This window comes from Typha angustifolia, chromosome 4 (assembly GCF_048772165.1).
Source record: "Typha angustifolia cultivar Huaian chromosome 4, ASM4877216v1, whole genome shotgun sequence".
NCBI classification, from domain to species: Eukaryota; Viridiplantae; Streptophyta; class Magnoliopsida; order Poales; family Typhaceae; genus Typha; species Typha angustifolia.
The window spans coordinates 2,039,943-2,063,549 of NC_133242.1; the positions used below are offsets into that span (position 1 = coordinate 2,039,943).

Consider the following 23,607-nt stretch of genomic DNA (forward strand, 5'->3'; position numbering starts at 1 on the left):
TGTTTTGTAGCGGACTAAAGTGATAAAAAAAAACGATATTTTACATTCCCCGCTAAGCTATCCACGAAAGCTCGAGAAGCTCCCCCCAAACGTAGAGGAGATAGGAAACAAGACATTCGACCAAGTTGAGCATCGATAAGTTTCCCTGTTCCTGATAAGAGTGGGGGATTTATTGGGGGTAGTTGTTGGCTAGCCAAGGATTCTTCGATAGGGATAAATTTAATGAAGTCGAATGAGATAGGTTGAGTGGATGAGATCAAACTTAGGTGCGGGTCTGATGGAGAGAGAGAGCTCTTGAAACAAAGTAGTAACGCATTGTGGTCTGTGGAATGGCACGGAATCTACGACAGATGAATTTAAAGGAAAGAGATGGGAAACCATCACAATTATGAGGGATTTGAGGCATGGATTAATAGGACATATATTAGATCTCGGCTTTGAAGATATTTGAATTTGAGGCCCATGAGATTTTATTTTATTTTTTATAAGGGAAAGTCCACAGATCGAATTTAGATAATTTCTCAGAGCTTCGAGAGGTGGGCCCTCCAGGCGTATAGAGTCAACTATAGATAAAATAGTTGAGAGAAAGAATTATACCATGGTAAGGGAGTGATTGAAGAGCCAGGTATTAACTGCTTCATTAAGTTCCACTACCTTCCCATACAATAGATTTAAGAAGATATCAAAAGTAGGAGAAGCCCATAATGAACTCTACGTTAAGCAGCCACCACCGATACCTAAGCCCCTACCAGTCTACCACATAACCGACAGAATTAGCATTGACCAAAATGATGGGGTTATACTAACATGACAAGAGAGGAGGGTGAAATAGGGTCCGTCAGCTCTTTCTTTCTACAATATTATCGACAGTGTTACGGATGAGTGTATCAATGTCCCATCTACACATTATTACACTTTTATTTAAAATAACAATAATTAAAAAATAAAATAATCATTTGATATTTTTATTTTATTTTGGTTAACGTATCGAGAGTTAAGTTTACAAAAAGGAAAAAAATTAAGTACATATAGGTGTAATTATGTTAAAAACTATATTGGTTAATAAAAGGGAGCCTACTTACAGACGCGCTCCAGATGGCAAAAGAAAATAGTGATAAAAGAACTACTTAACGCATAATCATACCTAAATCTTTGGTTAAACACACAAAAGTGTATTTTGACATTTATAATTTTCATTGCATACAAGCAACTTGTCGACTATATGACCAGTTACCAAAACATTGTTTTTTTTAAAGCTGTCTGTCGACATCGTAAGCAGAGGTTAAGAGTAGGGTAGGTTGTAAAGAACACTTGATAGATTGCTTTAAGGATATAAGAGCGGGTGCAAGTTATATATAAATCCCTCATATATTGGATTTCCAAATCAACTAATGGCCTAATGCTTTCATATACAGGGCGGCCTCCAATCAAGACTGCCAAGCTTGAAACCAAAAAAAAAAGGAACGAATACTGTGAAGTAGAGATCACCAAGATAGAAATATCAATACCATTTAGTATGTAAATGTAGAGATTACCAAGATAGCAATAGCAATGATACCAAAAAAAAGTCAGAATTAATTAAAGTTCCATGAGCACTACTCTAGGCCTCTGCAAAGAAGGTAGAGAAGCGAGGTTGCGGCGAACCCCACCAAGTCTTAAAAGGTATTCTTATCAAATAACGTTTCCACCAAAACAAACACATACTGGAACAAAAATCCATGAACTAGAGCCGGGAGAAAAGCTGTGAAGACTAAATCCTTACTGAGTGACTCCAAGCCACTTTGTGAAGTTCTCAAATTCAGTGTAGTCGCTATCCGAAATCATAGTCTTGTACCACGACTTCCCTGCAGCCTTGATTTTAGAAGCTTCCTCCTGCAAAAGATTTAACATGTCAAATAACAAGTAAAACAACTTTGTGAGACTGAAAAGCCATAAGGAATAATAAGGAGCCAAATAGTTGAAGAAACAAAGGCAGATTTAAGTATAAAAAGCAAGATTGGTGTTCCTTCCGAGTTGATTTGATTTATTTTACAGAATCATTTATCAAAGTAACAGCTCTAAAAAATAATAATAATAATAAGTACCAATCGATTTGATTTATTTTACATTCATCCGAAAGAGCAGTAGCCAAATTATAAGACGCTTCATTCAAATTTTCTAAATAGAATTCAAATACTGAGGAGCCTCAGAAAGTTTATGGGACGTACAGACACCATGCTTATAAAAATTTAAGTTCATATACCATAACATAATGAACAAGTAGGAATGGAAATTCAACAGGCCTGTCAATAGCAGCCCAGAGTAGATAACAGGAGAAAGGTATTTTAATATAAATACAAACTGAAAAAGAAAGAAACTTAAAATACCAAAATGTACTTACAGCTGATATGCCTATTCTAAAAAGCAAACATTAATAGCCAGATATTTTATTCTAATTGTAATTCAGACTTCAACAGTACGATCTCAATAGCTTAATAAGATCCAAGCATTTAAACTATCTATGCATAAAGAAGGGAGGGGACCAAGATACGTACACATATTTGGAAGTAAAAGAAACCAACTATAATAGACAATAAGACAAATCACTTCACACCTTAACATTTTGTTCTTAAATATAAATTCCTACCTACACAATTTCAATAATCAACTTCACTGAATGGACCAGCCAAAAGCCCTCGATAAACTTCCAATTTGGGTCAATAATAAAGATTATCCAGACCAACAAAATCGGAACAATAACTAACATTATCCACTTACTTAACATAGCTTTGCCTATTTTACAGAAACAGTTCACAGGTCGTCCTAAAATTCCAGCTGCAGTGTTCCATATTTTGTATCACCAATAACAAGCAATACAAGGTTATCATAGACTAAACCATAAAATTACACCTACAAGTTCTAAGTTGGGTCTCTTATGCATCACTCAGGCAGTGATCACAATATTAGGCATCATGGTCTAAGGCATAAGTCCAACTATTGCTGTTATCTACTCCTAGTAGATGCATGTCGATACAATAAGAAGTTATATTACACCGACAGAAAGCAACAGTAGCATTATCATATTATCAAGCAACAACCATCAAAATCTGAAAGTTAATGCAAGATGGCATCATTTAGCACAACGAAAAAAGAAGAAACAAACCATATCGCACATAAGAATGAAGGAAGATTCAGTAAGACGAAAAAACAAGCAACAAGAGCATTTAACAGAAAATATCACAAATAAACAAATAATGCTTACTAGGTAATTCATCCGATAGTTTACATGAAAATGATAAAAATGGTTTGCATACATATCTACATTTTTCATCAGATTCGAACAATGACATATGAAAAGAAACAAAAAATTATCAATCAAATAAACCAAAAAATCAACAATGGCACTGACACTAATAAATACCATGCAAAATGATTAAGAAACAGAATATTAGTAAGGAATAACAAAAGCATCAACCAAATAAAAAATCAATACACAATAGCAAAGTCCATGTATCACAATCTGATAAATGTCAGCTGTACTTAGTATTTAGATAAGTAACAGACCGATTGAATATTATCTAATATAGATTTTAGCACAGTAATGGAAATGTTAAATATCAACTATAACAATACTAAAAGTATGAAGACATAACAGTGAAACACTATGTAAGAAATAAAACGGAACACTTAACCACAATCTTAACATAGAGCAATGAAATGTTCATAACGTAAAAACCTACAAATAGTTATAATATCTAGATATTCAGATTGAAAAAATATTAGTACTAGGTAAATGAGAACAATACCTTGGTGAGCGGGCTTCTCTTTTTCTCCAGCTTCTCCTTCTTGGCTTTGACACGCTCAGCCTCGGCAAGGAGAGCCATCCTCCTAGCAGTCTTCGCATACGGATTCAGCTTCAGCAGTGTGTTGAGGTTCTTCAGCGGGTTCTTCTTCAGAGAGCGACGCTTAACTTCCTTGTTGATCGGCCTAACAACAGACTGCACTTCGTCAGAGTTGATGATCCTGGATAGATCTGGGTTTGTCATCTTAGGCCTTGGCAGCACGAATCCCTTCTTCTTCTCCGATGGCTTGTCGAAGGTCCCAAACACTGAGTCCAGCTTCTCAAACGCCGACTTGGTCCAGATGATGAATCGCCCGAGGTGGCCACCAGGGGCGAGCTTGAGAAGGTTGAGACGCTCGACATTGGCAACGTCGACGCCGGGGATGTTGCGGAAGGCCTTCACGATCTTGGAACCCTCGGTGCCGTAGACAATGAGTGGACCTTTGCGGGAGATGTATCGACGGTTGCGCATCTTTCCTTTCCCGGGGCGAATGGCGGTCGAGTCTTTGGCCTTCTGAGCGTCGGGAAAGGCACCGACTTGGGTGAGGATCTTGATGGCAGAGGCGGTCTTCTCCACGGATTCAGCGGAATCGGACAGGACGAGGGGGAGCTCGGGAACGGAGTCGATCTTGTGGCCGCGCGCAACGACGAGGGAGGGGACGGCGGAGGCGGCTAGGGCGGAGGTCACGGCGACACGGCGGAGGTGAATGTTGACGCGGCGGTGCCAGCGGCGCCAGATCTTGGTGGGGGCGAACATGCGTCCGCCGCGGCACATGTTGCCGAAGGCTCCCTGGCCGGCGCGGTGGGTACCGCCGCCGGGAACGCGGGGGATACGGGAGACGGCGCGGCCTGTTCCCCACGACTCCGCCGAAGTCTGGTGTCCAGCGCGGCGAGACACCGCGTACGGCTGCCGCTTGTTCCGGGACAGAGAGGCGTGGACAAAGCGGACGACGTCAGGGCGGATCGGAGCCTTGAGTACGTCAGGGAGGGGGACGCCCGCAGCGGCGCCGTCTGTGGCCATGTCCCCGTCGAGCGATTGGACGGAAACGAGGGGACGGGCGGCGGCGGCCATTAGGGTTTTGGAGGAGGAGAAGAAGCGATAGTTTGGGTTCGAGAATGGATGGGAGGAGGCGCGGTAGAGAGAATATCTCTCTATATATATATACATAAAGAGTACTGGAGTTGGACCTAGGGTTTTGATCACGACCGTCCGTTCGAATAAGATGCCCCACGTACCTAACGGGTTTTGATCCGACTGGGTTCGAAATCTCAGCCCGGTCAGCCCACAAATTAAAAAGAAAAGGGTCGAATTCGAGTGGGCCGGGCTACGCATGTTAAGGCTTACTTATTGACATATATAAATCGATACACGAGAGTTAGTTGAGCGTTACATCTAATTTACTATGATTTGGAGAAGGATATTTTTTTCCAACATTTGGCCTCCCTCGCATTTCCTAAATCATATCTATCAGCAAAACCTCAGCCATCAACTTCCAGTCCTTTTAATATTTCATTGATCAATAGAAGGATTTTTGCATTTCCCAGTCTTAACAAAGATATAAATAAACTAGCACGGGTTCCATCAAAAGCAGTGATTCCCTATCTCACAGCAACTACGGCCCTTATTACAACTTAGGAGTTCATAGTTTTATCGTATTTGCTTTAAGTCTTATGTCACAATGTATTCCTTTATATATATGATCAAAAATGTTGCATCCATACGTGCGCTCTAGAGGCATGCTCGGACTGACTTGGATGGGTTAGTCTTACATGCATATGCTTGCTGATACAGTCCAGAGGTTTGGACGCAAGTCGGCCTGGAGCCCCTCAACACTATGCAATTGGCCGTAAAAATTGGTTGGGACTGGTTGGACACTAGTTGGCATGCAGATAAATAGTACAATCTGTAGATTAGAGCTGTGATCGCATCCACTGCTTGGAGCATTTGAAAGCACAGAGTTTGTTACAATAGGTATGCTCTGAAACAACTTGTCCTTGGCGCATTAAGCAAGTCATAAATGAATGTCATAGCTTAATGAAACCTTTTAGGGCTATTAAGGTCTCTCGCATTTTTAGAGAGATGAATAGAGTAGCTGACTGGACTGCGTGCGTCCCTGAGTAAGTGGTCACACAGCAATATAAATTGGGGTTTGCTGAGGAGCTCCCCCAAGAGTTGTTGAATCTCCTAATTTTTGACGCTTTCGTATAGTACAATTAGGCATATTGTTCCAATCTAAGTTAAATAGCTTCCAATTTTTTTTTATTTTAAAAAAGACTAACCTAGATGAAAATTAATGTGCATCAAATCTCTAGCATATTCATTAAGCTCTTAACTATCTAATTACATTAAGAATTATTTAGAAGCAATCCTTTAATCTAGATGAGGGCATGTAAGGTTTGGGGTTTACTGGTAGCTTACAATCAAAATAAGTAATCAATCCATTGGTTTAGTTTGAAGTTAAGTCCTGAACTCAATTAATTAGTCTTATTTTTTAGTTTTAATATTTTAAATAATAAATTTGATTAGATATAAAAAAGATAAGAAAATATTTGATTACTAAATCAGTTTATGAGTCATTGGATTAATTCAAGGGATCCCTAAACTCAAAGTAAACAAGACCTTTCTAGATAAAAGAATGAAGTATCAACAAAGTTTGGAAAGTTGGGAGGTAACCACAAGTTTAAGTTCACCTTCAAATAAATTTAATATGGACAAATTATTTAAGTGTTACTAGCTTAGGGTGGTTCGATTCAACTTAGTTTAATAGCTTAATGATATATTAGCTTAAATTAGCAGCTCGACAATACGGCAGATAGGAATAATGACTCGGTGACACAATAATTTAAAGCTTGGATTTGATAGGCTCAACGGCGTAATAATTTTAGAGCTTAAATTAGATTGCTATGCTAAAAAGCTTAGTGAAGTCTAGGTTATTTTAATATTTATATTAAGGAGAACGAACATGGATCTTAATGTCTACCCGCTAAGAGACATCCAAATCCGTACCCGCCAGCTGTCAACCCGTCTCTCTGCGGGCGACGTCGTCGAGCGAAGGAACAAAGCCAAGCCATATCTCCCCTCGTAATCTCCGTCACCACTTCTGCTAAAAACCCCACCTCCTCAGTCCTCAATATATAAAAATCTCGTCCACCTTCCTCCCCCTTCGTCTTCTCCAACATCTCCGCTAGGGTTTACGAGATGGCCCAATCCCTCCACCTCTTCTCCCACCTCTCCTCCTACCGCTCCATCTCCCACATACCCTCGCCTTCCTCACTTCCTCTCCCCCGGATTCAAGCCCTCCGCTTGCGCCACCGCCGGATCCCTAGGGTGTCCGCATCCGCCTCGATGCCGCCTCCGGATCTCGGGTCCCCGCTGCTCGCCTCCGAGAACGGCGTTGCGATCGACGTGGACTCGGTGACGGAGGCGGAGCTGAAGGAGAACGGGTTCCGGAGCACACGGCGGACGAAACTGGTATGCACCATCGGCCCCGCCACGTGCGGGGCGGAGCATCTCGAGGCGCTCGCAGTCGGCGGGATGAACGTGGCAAGGCTCAACATGTGCCACGGCACGCACGAGTGGCACCGGGAAGTGATCCGCCAAGTCCGGCGGCTTAACGAGGAGAAGGGATACGCCGTCGCCATTATGATGGATACCGAAGGGAGCGAGATCCACATGGGTGACCTCGGCGGCACGCCGGCTGCTAAAGCTGAGGTAGATTACGGGCCTAAAAGATAGCAAAGTTGCTTCGTTTCTCCATTCTTCTTGTTTTACATAGTTGATCCAGATATGGTGCTAGAAAATTTAGTTAATTTTGGTATAGTTTTGTCAAAGTGGTCACATCTTATCGGTTTTACCTTGATTCTGTTGTGTTGGTTTTTGTGGAAGCTGATTTCGTGAAAAACGCCATTGACCTTTCGTCATATGCAGATTAGCTTTCTTTAGAAGGCACAAAAGAAACCTTAATTAAGTAAACTCTGATTAAAATGAACGCTTATGTCCTGGCAAGCCAATCTAAATAGCAGTATTTGGATATTTGATTAGGCGAAACAAAATAATACATTACCATTCATTTCTTGAGGATTGGAGTCTGAAGTACTGGAGTCTGACGAGTTATAACAGCAGTGATGTGGTTCCCTTTTAGAGTGAATTCCATGAGCACTTCATGATACAGCTTAAAATCCATAGATTACAAAGGGTCCATATCTTGTCAATGTCTTCAAGTTCTCAGTTTAGTATGGGAACTCTATTAAGATCTTTTACAAATTTATGAAAAAATATACTGGTATTACCATATTTGTAAAAGCATGTGATGTGTATATCATAGATATGTACAATGTACATGAACTTGCGCATAACAAGATGGATTGATAGAGTGGCGGTACCTATTTTTCTGTGCTTCAGGAAGGTGTTTAAAATCTGTGCCAATGTAGTTTTACTACTGAAAGTTTATGTTTGGATTATTTTTAATGGAAGTTTCTCATAGGATGCACCTTATTTTTCTGTTTGTTATGATGCTATCTTGATTTTTCTGTTTCCATGTAGGAACTTTATTTTTTCAAATGCTTCACGCTTCCTGCCTTTTGGACTGCTAACTGCAGCCCAGGCATTTCTTTCATGCAAGCATAACAAACTGCATATTCAATACAATCAGGTTTGAGTTCTCTAATACTTAATTTTCTCAGGATGGTGAGATTTGGACATTTAGTGTCAGATCTTTTAACTCCAATCTTCCAGATCACACCATTCATGTGAACTATGATGGTTTTGCTGAAGGTTGTTGTCTGATGAGGTCATCTTTTTTCCTGAGCAGGCATGCCTTTCTTTCTGCCTAATAATGAACTAGTTTGTGATTCTTTGTACCCAACACAGATGTGAAGGTGGGTGATGAACTTCTTGTGGATGGTGGAATGGCTAGATTTGAGGTGATTGAGAAATTTGGGCCAGATGTGAAGTGTCTCTGTACTGATCCTGGTCTGCTGTTGCCACGGGCTAATCTTACCTTTTGGCGAGATGGTAGCCTTGTGCGGGAACGTAATGCTATGCTTCCTACAATATCTTCTAAGGTGAGTGTCTTCTTATGCCAATTGAGTATCGGATCTTGTAAAAATCTTTTTTCAACACTATCTTAAAAAAGGTTGTTGAATTTCCTCTCCTGTAATGTTCAGAATGCTTGCTCAAGAAATGCCACAAAATTACAAATACTACACCTATCTGTTTAGAAACATTAATGCCTCACAGTATAGGTATAGAAGGGCATGCCCTAACAACCTTTATTGGTGCATTGAACACAAATTTGGGGTTTTCATGGAACTTCCATAATATAGGTGTAGACTTTTATTAATTTCCTTGTCATGTATTGATCAATTTAAGGCCCTCATCAACATTGCCATTTTATATCTAATTTTGCCCCTTTGTTAATTAAATCAAGGTTTCTCTTGTTGGATCACTGATTGTAGCATCTGGTTCTTCAAGCCACGCTCTGTTTCTTCAAGCTGCTGTCTTATATGAGATTGCCTGTTTTTTTTATGTATAACATATTGTCGGGCCATTCAACTTCATTCATTATGTATCACTTACTTGTTTAGTGCATTCAAAGGGGATACTGAGAGTTTTCTCCAAAGAGAAGCTCGCAAATAGTGGAGCTTGTCACTCAAGGATTGCCATTTGGAATAAGCATAAAATAACCTTTATCCTGAAGCATGTTCCTTTTCCTGTTATGATATCCTTGCAAACGATGAAAATTGGAATACCGAGACAAGGAATTATCTTGCCTGTTATGTCTATATCTAAAAGTAATTACGTTTTGAAAAGCTGGCAAATGAACAATTAGAAAGCTGACAGGAAATCTGGCACTAAAGTCTGAAGAAAGGAAAATGAGTTAATCTACATAGTAGAAATTTCATATTCTTTTTATCTCACACCTCAAGCTGCTAATAATGCAGGATTGGCTTGACATAGACTTTGGAATTTCTGAAGGTGTAGATTTTATTGCCGTTTCGTTTGTGAAGTCCGCAGAAGTCATTAATCATCTCAAAAGCTACATAGATGCAAGATGTCGTGGCAGGTAATTGGGAATTTCCCTTTATTTTTATTTTATTTTATTTTTATTTTGTCAATTTAACAAACTAGAAAGGGGATGTTGTACTGTTTCCTGTTACTGAGGTGGCAAAAATAGACTCAATATTTTCTAAGCAATAAGTTAAAAGTTGGTCCACTGGTTGACAATTCAACAAATTAGTCCCTGCTTAGTTGAAGCACTTTATGAAGATTGAAGACCAACATAGAGAAGAGAATAATACTCAAATGATTTGTAATGGTCCCTGGAATGGGAGAGTTAACCATATATTTTGTCATGAAATTTGATTATGGAAATTTTGAAAACTTTTGAGTTTCTGGATATATGGTCAATTGGCCATCCTCCAAGTTTGAATTTAATGGCTTTACTTTCATATTGTTAGCAATGTCAAAAAGTTTCAAGTTGACAATTTCCACATCAGCCTATTTTTCTTCAATTGTTGGATACTTGCCTGCCTTTGATTAACATCTTGGAGCACCATAAACTATTTCATAGAATTTGTGCAGGAATTAACCATCTAAACACTTAGGGAAGAATGCCATATGATTTCAAAGCATCTCATAAATAGGAAATGTTGTTAACCCACTGTTGTGGCCTTATGAACTAAAGCACTTGCCATTTAGGTTTGGAAAATTGTTTCCAGGATGACTTGTACATTATTTTCCAAACTCCAAAGGGTCAGAGAAATACTAATACTTTTAAATTTGGTCTTTTCTCTCTAATTTTTAATGCGGCATTCTGATTGCAAAACTAGTCATCAAGTGTGTTTTCCCCTTTTAAGAGATTATTTCTTTCTGACCGTCTAAATTCCTAATTCATTGACATGTAATACATAATCAGTGAAATCGCGGTGGTTGCAAAGATTGAGAGCATTGATTCTTTGAAAAATCTGGATGAAATCATCCGAGCATCTGATGGAGCGATGGTTGCTAGAGGAGATATGGGTGCTCAAATTCCACTTGAACAAGTTCCTTCAGCACAACAAAAGATAGTTAAATTATGTAGGCAGCTAAACAAGCCAGTAATTGTTGCTTCGCAGCTCCTTGAATCTATGATTGAGTATCCGACACCAACTAGAGCAGAAGTAGCTGATGTTTCTGAAGCGGTTCGCCAGCGGGCAGATGCTCTAATGCTTTCTGGTGAGTCGGCTATGGGCCGATATCCAGAGAAGGCACTTAGTGTCCTCAGAAGTGTAAGCCTAAGAATTGAGAGGTGGTGGAGAGAGGAGAAGCGTGGTGAGGCAATGGAACTTCCAGATGTTGCATCTTCCTTCTCTGACAAAATTTCAGAGGAAATTTGCAATTCAGCTGCTAAAATGGGTATGGACAGTCATTATAACACCTTGAAATCTAACTGCACATTTCTTCCTGTTGTAATAGTAAGCACTACCTTTAAACTAATAAACTTGAATTTGAGCAAGCATGTTATCCACACTTTCCTTATTCTAATTTGTTCACTCAATATCTCCGTCAACTTTTACTGCAAAATTGAGAAACTTCCTTCACTACGCAGGAGTCTGCTCTTTGTGGAGAACTAGTAAAAGTGCCTAGATGACTTCAAATTTTCACTGTGATTAGAAACAATTGATTTGAGAAGTACCAGCATAGGAGTACTTATACGAACCTTAAGTTTTTAGAGAAAACAGAATTACAAATTATCCAGACTTCAGTAAGGTATGACCTACACCAGTATGGCTTGTGACATTTTACAATTTTACTATCGTGGGCTGCTGAGTGAATTTCCAGTATGTCTGGTGACATTTCTTATGGTTCAGCTAAGTCCTAATTCGCGGACTTCTGCTACATTTATTTGCTTAAATGCTGTTAGTAGGATCTCATGCTTAAATCATTCTTGATTGGGTTTATTCTTCTTTGCAGCAAACAATTTGGGAGTAGATGCAGTATTTGTCTACACAAAGACAGGCCACATGGCCTCTCTCCTTTCACGATGCCGTCCAGACTGTCCAATTTTTGCATTCACACTGTCAACATCTGTTAGGAGACGGCTGAACCTTCAATGGGGTCTCATACCCTTCCGCCTTGGTTTCTCTGACGACATGGAAAGTAACCTTAACCGCACCTTTTCCTTGCTCAAGGCTAGGGGAATGATTCAGTCTGGTGACTTGGTGATAGCGCTCTCGGACATGTTGCAGTCAATACAAGTGATGAATGTTCCGTAGGGTGAGTGATCTATTATTTATTGTGTCCATTTTCTTTTAAGGTTCTTTGCCTAATTACAACTTTTAGCTATGAGGTTAGCTTCATTTACTTATTGAGATCAACTGAAATCAGAGATCTGCAACATTTCCTTATCATGTTTGACTCTTCTGTTAAATGTTTCTTATGCTTTTCCGAGTTTCTATATATTGTCGAGTCCGAAGAAATATGGTTAAGCATAGTAAGATTGTAATTTTCAATAATGATGTAGAGACTCAAAAGCGAAAATGAAAGCTAGAATTAGATGCACCATATCTTTGCTAACAGCTATTAATAGTTCACTCGTACAAGTAATGATTCTGGTTTTCATGTCGCACTCATGTCTTTATGCTCCTCTTGCTTTTGGTCTCTTGTTGAAGTCTGATTCGCAGTCTAGGTCATTTCGAATTATAATCTTGCTGTTCTTAATTTTCTTTAGTTCTTTTGGTAGGAATTTAATGCAATAATATTTTCCATTTTTTTGAGATAAACGAGGAACTTTAACTGTGTCCCAATTAAAGGATTCGAACTTGTACGACATTAGTCATTTTAATTAACCATAACATATTCTATATTGCTTGCTAATATAGACCTTGGGGTTTCCCAAAACTTAGAACCTATTAAGTGCTGTGCTTCTGCGATTAGCTAGCCTTTTACTTTGTAGTGTTTTGCCATACGACAATTTCCAGAGTTGGGCTCTCGTTGTCAACTATTAGCCTAAGCCCATGGATTTGAGTATTTAATTATGTGGATTTTACTTTTGCCTTGGTTTTGTCGGTGAACCATATTTTATTAGTGGGTCTTACCAGAAATTCTTGATGACAGAAGCAAGAAGTTGGAAGTCGACTTCGTCCCAACTGGACAAGTTGTACTGTTCTCATCGACATTTTTTCAAACAGTTATTTGTACGTCTCCAGACTACATAGTCAGAGCTTGGAATTTGACACATTGGCTTGAGGTGTACCCATTGATATATCCATACTTGGATTTCCTATCAAGTTTGTGAGCACACGTAAATGCATTGACTAGCGAAAATATAAACCAAAATAACATGGAGCATCAAAGAAATCTTATAATATCGTTACATTAAGAGATCCGCATGTGAATTTCAACTTTCAACTATATACTCCTAAAGGGGCACTAAATATAATTATATGACAATGGAGGACCATAATAATGAGTTTAAAAATTAAAAAAAAAAAAAGAGATTCCAATCAGGTGCTGCCACATGGGTACGTAGACTTAGAGGGAAACTACCGTTCATACTAGGCAAATATTAAAGCGCGAATCACGAAAGATAACTAGGAAAAGCTTCGTTAAAAAGGCACTTAAAAAGGAGGAGAAAGGCCGAAGGAATAAATAAATAAATTAATTAATTAAAGCAGAAAAGAAAAGTGAAAAATGATGTCCCCTCCAAAAGAGAGAAAGAAAATCAGTAGTTCATGCTTTCATAAAAAGGGAAAAATTGCTTCAATCATGGATGTCTAGAAGAACACCAACAGTACCAATTTTCTTTTAAAAGAAACCAAAGATTATATTCTTTTTGGGGGGGTGTTTTGAAAAATGTAGCAACTTACCAAAAGTCTTGTCTGAATGATTACACCTTTTGACATGGACTAGAAAATAAATAAAACTCTTCAAGGAGTACAGGATTAAAATATATTTTTCAGTAAATAAAATCTAACTATCTCATATTGCTAATCTCCTCTTTCTCCTATAACCCTTTTACTCTGAGAGCTCATTCATCATCTAGCACAGGGAGGCTAACAACTTCTTCAGTATGATGCCCATCATCCATCCTTATGTTCCATAATCATGATTAAGAATTCAAATTGCGACTTATTAATCCTTGCTTTAACCCAAAGTTCTAGATTAGAGATTGGGATTGGGTAAAGTATACATATACTCCATCTTAAGTCACTCTCTTATCCATCATATCTCTCCTTATCAATGCTAACTCCAATAGATGTAACACCAACTTTGTTGCAATCGAAACATACAAAGGGATAGCTTTCTTGCAAGGAAATAAAAGAAGGGAGTTGTAGTGGGTGGGTCATGGAGTCGTATCCTTTTAATCTAATCAAATAAAAGCAGGTCATATAAGCCCATGGGAAAGGAGACACACTAGCTTAGGTACCATCAACATTGGAGGACTCGGTATGTCAATCTTTTCCTCCATGGGCCATGCTCATTTGAAGGTGCAGCTCAGTAGCTACATTTAAATTGATTCAAGAGGTGGTCCTCTTCTTTAATTATTTTAGTGTTAAGTTAAAACAAATTATATGAATAAATTGTAATGATTATAGGGTATAAGCAACCGTTATCTCTTAAGTATTTTCTCGCGGTTTCAAATTTACCTCAGAGTTGTATAATTGTTAAAAAATATCCCTTTTAAATTTAATTACGCCGAAGCTAAAACAGGTTAAAATACTCATATAATACGAATCTCTTTGAACAAGTTAGAAAGGTTAGATATTAGTGTGGAAGAGTCACCCAACATAGAGGTCTAATTATACCATTAATGAGTGTTCCAAATCACGGTAGCATCAAGTTGGCCTTTCCAGGGCCCTACTTGTTGGTTGATGATTAATTTCTTCTTTAGTTTGTCTTTTGGGTATCTCTCTATCTTTCTAATTCTGCCGTATTTCACATCATAGCGTTACGTCTAAAACTCTTTCAGCATGAATGAATAATAAGGCTCTAGATCCACTATTTTATGACCTAAAATTCTTCGGTATTAATTTATAATTCTGATACATTTTAAGGCATATCTAATGAAAACATAGCATTCTAACCTGATTAGTTACAACCTAAAACCTTTATTATGGGAGGGGGAATTTCTTACCTACTCTATCTAATGATTAATACCTTACAATTATGAGCTAAAAGCTTAACTAAGCTGTCTCAATTATTGGATATATCTAACAATTTAACATGAAATTTTTTTGGTAGGTTTGTCAACAAACTATTGACAAAGTTAAGTTCTTCTGAATTTGGCATGTTTCAAGTTAGCGGGTTATCGGGTTTGGGTTTGATTGTCTCTGGTTCGGTAATTAAAGGATTATATAAATTATATGAAAATTCTTGGAAAATAGCACTCTACCTTCTATATTTATTATCATCTTAAAATACATTGAGTTAAATTTAGTTAACCTGGATATGAGTATTATGGTTACTATGTTTTATAGCTAATTTAATGGTAATAAATAAAACAAAATATAAGGTGTTTTTTTTATGAATTTGTGTGGGAAAAATATAGAGAAAATAATAATTAATGCTCAGATGTCTTTATAGAAATTGCTCTCATAGCATTGATAAGTTTGTGTAGACTATTTGATCAATTGTCTCCTCACTTTGCAATGAAGTATGGGATAGGGATTATTTTGTGAAACAAGACTTATTGGTTTAATTATAATAATATCAAAGCTGTCAAAGGGACCCACTAATAATTGATTCAATCTTTTTCTTTTGTGTGTGTGTTTGTGTGACCAAAATGGAATTATTTGCAACAATGGATTTTTTTTGGATATTATTTGCCAATTATTTGATCACCAACCAAAACCAATTTAGCAAATAACCCAACTGGATAAAGCTTACATTATTATTCAATTTATTTTTGTTTCAAAGACTAATGACTTTGTTAGTTAGCTTAATCATCAATTAATTGAGTTGCCTTGCTACCTTGTGTACACATTTTGTTAGAAAAATACTAAAAATAAAGGTTAACTCAATCATTAGATAGATTAATATGGCCTTGCTTTCTTTCTTAGCTCTCATATTATAAGTGAATCTCAAAGGAACTAAAGAAGATTAATTTAGAGTTAATGTTTGAAAATTTTGTCAAGTGTCTATGAAAGTAAAACATGAGCATTTTGTCCATCTATTAAGATGGTGAAATTTTAAGAATTATTTTTACCAGAATATCTTAGTGAAGTACTCATGGAGGAGGCTTAGTAATATATTTAAATAGTTTAAAGAGTATATTAGTAAAATAATTTTGAGGCATTAAAATTAAAATGCACAATGAATGAGGATTCATTAGTAGATTAATATTTGAAAATTATTTTTAAGATATTAAATCAAAATTCATTGATGAAATAATGTATATATATTATATAGTAGTATTAAATATTAATAAAGACAAAATGTATGATGCTTTTGATAAGATATTAGTTTTGATTCTGGTATATTAAACAAATAATTCGTTATTCAAATTAAACAAAGAGTATCATTTAGTGTATAAACATGCAATTAAAATTTAATTAAAACAACTGAGACTCATCTTTTGGTCACTCCAATTAATTATTTCGGTTTCACGGGAAATCCCAACTGCTATTTAATTGTTTCTTAAAGTCCAAATCGTCTCTTTCAGTGCAGGTTCTTCCCGCTATTAAATTCCACCAATCCTTTTCTCATAATTTAAGTCACAAGTAGACCAACTCCACCCTGGCCCTAAAACACCATTAAATCTTTATAATTATTCCTGTCCAAATCAATCAGTTGACATAATCTAATGAAACTCTATCCATCAAGAAACACATCATCAATCAACTTGGTTTTAGATTATTATAAATTATAGATTATTATAAGTTATCCTATTCTTTGTGCATAGTTTCTTCGAGTTATTTTAACAAATCTACCTGGTTCTTTTAGATTTATCCAAATTTTCCTGTTATCTAAGAATGAATGAATTAATAGATAGAGAGAGACACACGAATTTAAGAATTCTACTAGATAATCTATTAATCTAATCCTCTAATCACACACTAGTTTAAAACAGACATTTAAAATTGGCTTCATGGATAAAAATCCTAATCTGATATCATATTAGATAACTAATTAACATAAAAATACTTATCTATTAAATAACATACTGATAAATAACATACTGATTTTGTAGATTTTATAACTCAACCTTTTTTCCCTATAATTTTAATTCACGCATTGATATTATTTTGACTAACTGACATTATCTAAATATTAAAATATTCATATACCATCTCTTTTTATCTTCCCCCAACCACCTTCTCTCGTAGTCGTCACCGCTATCATCTTCCCTCATATTTCATCTCCTCTTCTTTTACCTATCCTTGCTTTGACGAGGGGTTTAATAGAGAAGATAGAGCGAGTCGAGCATGGACTCTAATTTCGGAATCAAAAGCCTCCAACTTGAACACAATGAGACAGCGAGGATGATAGGAAAGATAAGAGAATAAGAGAACGAATGCGATATGGATAATTTATATATTATAACAAATTATTTCTTTATTAGTATCGTGCAAAATAATAAGTATTATTAAATAAGAACGATGGAGAAAAAAAAGATATCAAGTTATAAAATCATTAAAACAAAAAATGAGATGTGAATCACCGACATATATAAAATAAAGTACGTGATTTATAAAATGCATTTATTTTTTACAGATAAATTCACTAAAAACCATCTCTATCTGTTTGTTTTTTTCCTACAAATTCCCTAACAGTAAATGGAAGGCATAATTCTTTTTTACGGTTCCGTGTTCTTCACCAAAAAGTCCCTTTCATTTTACTTCTTTAACGGAGATCGGACGGTCCTGATTCGTCAGACCTATCACCGTCAAAGATCGCGGTCGTCCGTCTCTATAATAATAATAATAAAAAACACGGTTACGTACCCACACGCACGCCTCTCCAGTCGTGGGCCGTTCATGGTTCGCTAAACGACAAGCCCAACTCGAGAACCAAGGTGGGCCCGCTTTAAAACTCGGGCCCATTTGCTCGTACGCCAAGTCGCCAACTTGCCCTTGATCCTCTCCCTTATCGACCGAAATACCAATGCTGCTCCCTTTTCCCTGCGCGTAAATTTGGGTAAGTCCAGGGGCATTTGCGTTCATTTCGCGATTCCCGATGTGCCCCTCAGTGCGCGAGGGAGCAGTTAACGTACAGTCCCAGACACGGGAGGTTACGCTGTCGAATTCCGTACAAAGAGGAGGGGCATTTGTGGAAATCGGGTCGCCCGCGGTTCTCCGGTTCGCGAAGGAGGACGCGTGTGAGGATCGCAGGTAGGATGGAAAACTGATCCATGAACTGCGCCACGTAGCGAGTCCATTTGTCCTCGCCACGTCATCGTCGCCCGTTCGTTACTTCGTTTGATCTCTTTTTAAATCCGCCCCCTAAATTACTCTTCTTCCCTGAGTTGGGAGTTCGCTTGCTTCTCCTCCTCTTTCGACGCGATCCATGGAGGAATTGGAAATCACTGCCTTAATTCTTTGATTTTGACTTCTTTTTTCATGGTCGCCGCTATCGGAGATTGGTCTTGCTATCGATAATTAGTGGTTTTGACATCGGAGTAGTTAGAAATGGAGGAGTAGTGGCTTGGGACTTGGGTTTGTGATGGTGATTCCGTTCCAGGTAAAGATCCAGCCGATGGAGTCGAAATCGACGGCCAGGGGAGACCCCGCGAGACATGCCGGGCGATCTCGGCTGAAGCGACTCTTCGAGCGGCCCTTCCCGAGCATGTTACGGATCTCTTCGGCCGAGAGAATCGCCGGTGGCGGCGAGAAGGAGAAGGATGAGGGGAAAGTTGAAGTGGAGCCAAGCACGGTGTGCCTTGATCGCATGATCCTCAGCTACATCGAGGAGAGCAACGAGAAGCCTCTGCGAAGCCGATGCAACTGCTTTAATGGGAACTACGATGACAGCTCCAGCGACGAACTCGACTTCGACGCACTGTCTTCCGTCGCCTCCTCCGTCGACGTCTTGGAAACTCTCAAGGTAGTCGATTTGACGATTTCCCTTTATCAGGGTTTTTTTTTTAAAAAAAAAAAATCTACTTTTAAGTCTCTTTGCGCTGAAATTAGTGCTAAAAAATCGTGATTTTGATAGGGTTTGGTGCCCTGCGCGACCCTAGCGGAGAGGAATCTCTTAGCGGACGCTTCGAAGATCTTGGAGAAGTGCAAGAGCTCGAAGGCCAAAGGCGATTTCCGACGAATCGTCGCCGATGGTCTCAAATCCCTCGGCTACGACGCCTCCATCTGCAAGTGCCGGTGGGAGAAAGCCTCTTCGTTTCCCGCTGGTACTCCACTTTTCCTTCTCCCCTTAAAATCCTTCTAGGAAATCAGGCCGCTAACCCGTGAACGGACGGCAGGTGAGCACGAGTACGTGGACGTCATCGTTTCCGGCGACCGCCTCCTCGTGGAACTCGACTTCCGCTCGGAGTTCGAAGTCGCCCGATCCACCAAGAGCTACCGCGCCGCGCTTCAATCACTGCCGTCCATCTACGTCGGAACGGCCGATCGGCTCAATCAGATTGTTTCCGTGGTTTCTGAGGCTGCTCGGCAGAGCCTGAAGAAGAAAGGACTCTCCTTTCCGCCATGGCGGAAGCCCGAGTACATGCTAGCCAAATGGCTCTCCCCACACCAGCGAGAGGCCGTTTCGGTGCCCCCAAAGGAGAAGATCTCGGCCGTCAACTTCTTCGGCGAGTTCGAGCTACGGTTCGACGACCCCGCGGTCCAGTCCTCCGCCACGGCAGAGGAGCGCATCACGGTGGTGGTGTCACCATGGAAGCGGCCGGAACTGCAACAGAAGCAGAAACCGCCATCTAAAGTCGTCACAGGCTTCCCCGCCGTTCTCTGAGAGGCTAACGCGGTCTCCGAGAGTTTTCTGGGTTTTTTTTTTCTTCTTCCTTTTGCTTTGTTTTCTCTTCTTTTTTTGGAAAAGAGAAACGAAAAATATTTTTTGTTTTATTGTCGGTTTTGATGAGATTACTGAGGACCTGTCTGTTCTTTTTTTCTCTCTCTTTTTTTTTTGTAACCCTCTGCAGAAGGGACCTATATATGAAATATAAGAACGAGATTTCAAATATCTTTTAATTTTAGGGGGTTTTTTCCTTCTTTTGCGTGTGTAACAGAGGAGGAATGTGCTTAGATAAACCCCCCATCTATCCAGAATATCTACTCTTATCCGCTTCTTTATTCACAAAAAAGGCTTAATGTTTAAAACTACCAGAATGCAGAGAATTCAAGTGTTCACTGTTCAGCCCTGGGCACGGCAGCTCGTGCCGTCTCGAACTCCGTGCTCGGATGAAAAAAGAAAGAGAGAAGCCCACGAGAATGGCGTGTGCTCCTTCCTTTCTTTATTCCCCCCCATTTATTCGACCGGGATAGAGCTTCAAATTTCGTGGTTATCTCCTACATCCTAGTTATTCGTCCAGCTTATCGAAGATTTTGGTCTCGGGAATCGCAGAATAAAGCCCTTGGCGGTGCTGACTCTCTCCTACCGAAGTACATGATAAAGTTTCTGTTTAGGACTTCTAAACTCGGATAAGTGGTGCTCTTATTCGAAACCCTATTCCCGCTGCCTTGATCCCTGCGCCCCTGTCCTTTACACTACAGTATTCCTTTCCTTTGGCGTACTCCCCCCACCTTTGTTTTGCCCACTTTCTGCAGCAGTGGGGAGGGATGATTACCTCTGCAAACCCTTTGCAATTAGCCCCCTGGCCCCTGCTATTAATCATAATAGTAGGCTACTAGTGTGGTAAGTGTGTAACGCCACAAATAATCATTAATATATTTATTGATAACGTACGTTTTGCTTTGATTATTATGGACTCGCAACTTACTGCGTGAATGAATATTAATTATTCAATCATATCTTTTCATTTTTAATATTTTCAAATAATACTTTTTGAGCTAATCTTAACCTAATCAGTAATAACAGCCGAAGATTTAAAAATTAAAACATTCAAAATTCGTCACATTAGTTTTAAAAATATGGATTACAACTGATAATTTTGTTTAAAAAAAAAATTAATGACACCTCTTGCTTTCAGGAAAGCTACTTCCCACCGAATCCTGCGGGCAAATTAACCGTTGAGGCATCATTGCAGTGGAAGCTTTTATGCGAGAGGCGAAGAAAAGTTGAGAGGGGAAAAAAAAATCCCAAGAGAGGAAAGAAAGAGAAAAGAGAAAGAAGAGTGTGAAGGGGGAGCGAAAGGGCCACACTTGGCTTTATTTACTTTACTCTCTCCATTTCCTTGTTTTTTCCCCCAAACTTGTCTCAATTTGATTGGCTGAGAAACTCCTCTTTTTTTTTTTGAAATCCATCCCTGGGTTTCCTGGAATCTCCACTTGCTTGGACAGTGACTGCACTGTGGTCCTCCCTTTCTAAGATCAAGATTGAGGAATACTTCTGGACGTGGCTGCAAGCAAGGGAGTGATCAAGCTTAATTTAGATGTGATATAAGAGATTTGGATTACTTTTGAGATTGTGCTGGAAGCTTCGAATCTAATTTCGCCCAATTTTGAGAAATTTTTACAGCCTAATCTCCCCGGAAGCTTTGGTTAGTTTTGCTTGCATTTAGACTTGTCAACTAGGAAATGGGAAAATGGGAAAATGAGATACACGTTTACGTTTACATTTTGACAAAGTGGAAAGAATTAAGGCCACCACTTCATGCAGTCTAGTAACTTGTCCCTATTATGACTTATGAGTGGCTCTCCACCGTACCGACCGCCAAAGACACGCCAATTATATACCAACAGTTGCCAAAATGTAAGGAACGTAAATCTCATATCACTCTTCATCTAACTTCAAATTATATGACCTCAAATCAAATCAGAACAAAGATTGATCAGGTTTCAATGCGGGTCAATCAATGCAGATCAATTCAGATGCATGTCAAGTGCCAGCACATCAAATACATTTATCTGCGGTTCTTATCATAAATTCTTACTCAAATTCTACTGCATTCTGTGTCTTCTTTTAAGCACAGCTAGAGTCATTTGACTTGCATTGATCCACCCATATCTCTAACCTTGGATTAGTACTTTTCCGGAGGGGTCCGGCTGAGCCTGGGCCTAACTGTTAGGAGAAGCCTGGAAACCTCAATTGGGCCTATTCGACATTGAGGGTCCTGTGGCTAAGTAAAAGTATACAAGGCTTTGTGAGATCTTTTAAACGTCTAGTGAGCCTTAGTGCATTATGGAGTGATATGAAATGGTACCAAATCAGCCCAATATAAGTAAATATATATAGAATTGGGCCAACCAACCCAAAGAATGAGTCATGCTTGCTGTGAAATGCCTTTGGGTTAACTTCAGAGGAAGTAGTGAGAATAATAATAACATACAACTTTAGTGCCTAGATTTTATTATAGTGTCCATATCATAATATCATTTGCTGTCTGTAACTCAATGAACTCTGCAATATAATTTAGCATGGTATTAGACGAATATTATCGGTTTCTTCCTCGGTAAGTTTCAGTTTGCCAGGGCAAAAGAAAACTTTACCTAATGGCAAAGATACCTATAAAACTAAATGCTTGACAATTTTAGGGAGATATTTTGAATTGTAACCAATAATAATAGTAATTAGTAATAAAGAATTTGTTCTTTGACTTGTCTCACAACATATTTAAAAAGAAGAAAAAAAAAACTTACTCCAATGCAAGTTTAATGCATCAGAAATCAAGGACCATGAAGGGGGTCAAACACACCATCCCAAAACAGATCACCATCATATACTTATATACAAACATCTAGATCCTTAAAAGCTATTGCTCATTTCCACCATAACCCAAATAACTATCGACTCCCTTACCTATTTACTATCTCTGATCCCATTACAATTATATATAAAATAAATTAAATTAAATAACTATTTTACTCTTAACTTTACTTTTTTTTTTCTTTAAAATAAAAGTAAAATAATCCCAAGAGCATCTAAAATTAAACAATAATTAAGATCAGCAAACAATTAAATAGGGGAATTGAAGAGATTTTATGTAAAATAATAGAGGAGGCCTATTTAAAATAAGCAATCCACTAAGGGTTTAGGTATAGGAATAATTATCCATACAATAGAGAGAAGTTATAATCCCACCATAATCTAAACTTAATATTTACTCTTATCTTTACTACTTTTACTACAGTTTGATTGCCTTTCTTCCCCTTTCTTTTTTAGAGGGTTTTTCTCATCGCTCTCATCTCTTCTCCTGCTATCCTCCGTATTCAACAACAATATGCACGCTCATATTAGCTCCCTTATAATGACTCTTATCTTTGCCCATTTGCTTTCTTGCCCCTATCTTAATTGCTTTGTTGCCCTTGGTGCTATCTTTTGTTTTCTTTTAAGTTTTTCATTCTAATAGGAGCTTTTGGAGGGGTGATGACATGATTTTTGCATATGATTTTTTTTTTTGGCCATCGTCACCTCCCTTATTGTCCATCTCGTTTCCTTATTGATGATTCTGCCTTGGTTAGATGTCGTGCCTATTTCAAAGGTGTTCTTTAATCAAGCCTATATTCTTTAGTTGTTGAAGTGATAGTTGTAGTGTCTTACTCATCTCATGGTGGTTTAATTTTTTTCTATTGGATGTGGTTATCTTATTTCAGTGTTGTAAATGACTTCGCCATAAATTTTCGATCAAATCCCCTATATTTCTTTCTTTTGTATTTTAGGTTCTCGGTATTGTAGGTCATAGGTTGTAATGTCAAGTCTTTTATAATCTTAACAGAGCTACATGATATCGACTCTC

General features: G+C 38.5%; 3 protein-coding genes across 4 annotated transcripts; 2 read left to right on the plus strand and 1 right to left on the minus strand.

The window, feature by feature from the left end:
* Positions 1 to 1,552: 1,552 nt before the first annotated feature.
* On the minus strand, positions 1,553 to 4,956 carry LOC140759005 (large ribosomal subunit protein uL4z-like). The gene is made up of 2 exons (XM_073095447.1): positions 3,786 to 4,956; positions 1,553 to 1,872 (listed from the first exon to the last, which is right to left on the minus strand). The coding sequence occupies exons 1-2, from the start codon at positions 4,890 to 4,892 to the stop codon at positions 1,759 to 1,761; spliced, it is 1,221 nt and encodes a 406-aa protein (XP_072951548.1). The 5' UTR covers positions 4,893 to 4,956; the 3' UTR covers positions 1,553 to 1,758.
* Positions 4,957 to 6,885: 1,929 nt separating this feature from the next.
* On the plus strand, positions 6,886 to 13,062 carry LOC140759389 (pyruvate kinase isozyme A, chloroplastic-like). 2 transcript variants are annotated; one of them, XM_073095938.1, is made up of 7 exons: positions 6,886 to 7,532; positions 8,504 to 8,594; positions 8,691 to 8,884; positions 9,764 to 9,885; positions 10,738 to 11,216; positions 11,775 to 12,077; positions 12,918 to 13,062. In XM_073095938.1, exons 1-6 carry the CDS (start codon positions 7,020 to 7,022, stop codon positions 12,074 to 12,076), a joined length of 1,701 nt encoding a protein of 566 aa, XP_072952039.1. In that variant the 5' UTR covers positions 6,886 to 7,019; the 3' UTR covers position 12,077; positions 12,918 to 13,062. The 2 variants fall into 2 exon arrangements, with proteins under 2 accessions (XP_072952039.1, XP_072952038.1); XM_073095937.1 differs by lacking the exon at positions 12,918 to 13,062 and having other exon boundaries at positions 11,775 to 12,362.
* Positions 13,063 to 18,251: 5,189 nt separating this feature from the next.
* LOC140759672 (uncharacterized) lies at positions 18,252 to 19,934 on the plus strand. The gene is made up of 3 exons (XM_073096298.1): positions 18,252 to 18,845; positions 18,957 to 19,146; positions 19,219 to 19,934. Exons 1-3 carry the CDS (start codon positions 18,465 to 18,467, stop codon positions 19,704 to 19,706), a joined length of 1,059 nt encoding a protein of 352 aa, XP_072952399.1. The 5' UTR covers positions 18,252 to 18,464; the 3' UTR covers positions 19,707 to 19,934.
* The last annotated feature ends 3,673 nt before the right edge of the window (positions 19,935 to 23,607 follow it).

Bases quoted from the DNA above. Each gene is read 5' to 3' on its own strand.
- LOC140759005 (XM_073095447.1), bottom strand. From the start codon at position 4,892: ATGGCCGCCGCCGCCCGTCCCCTCGTTTCCGTCCAATCGCTCGACGGG. The intron at 1,873-3,785 runs GTATTGTTCTCA...AATCTTTTGCAG, and splicing joins AGAGAAGCCCGCTCACCAAG to GAGGAAGCTTCTAAAATCAA.
- LOC140759389 (XM_073095938.1), top strand. From the start codon at position 7,020: ATGGCCCAATCCCTCCACCTCTTCTCCCACCTCTCCTCCTACCGCTCC. The intron at 8,595-8,690 runs GTTGTTGTCTGA...TACCCAACACAG, and splicing joins CTATGATGGTTTTGCTGAAG to ATGTGAAGGTGGGTGATGAA. The intron at 11,217-11,774 runs GTATGGACAGTC...TCTTCTTTGCAG, and splicing joins CAATTCAGCTGCTAAAATGG to CAAACAATTTGGGAGTAGAT.
- LOC140759672 (XM_073096298.1), top strand. From the start codon at position 18,465: ATGGTGATTCCGTTCCAGGTAAAGATCCAGCCGATGGAGTCGAAATCG. The intron at 18,846-18,956 runs GTAGTCGATTTG...TGATTTTGATAG, and splicing joins ACGTCTTGGAAACTCTCAAG to GGTTTGGTGCCCTGCGCGAC. The intron at 19,147-19,218 runs GTACTCCACTTT...AACGGACGGCAG, and splicing joins AGCCTCTTCGTTTCCCGCTG to GTGAGCACGAGTACGTGGAC.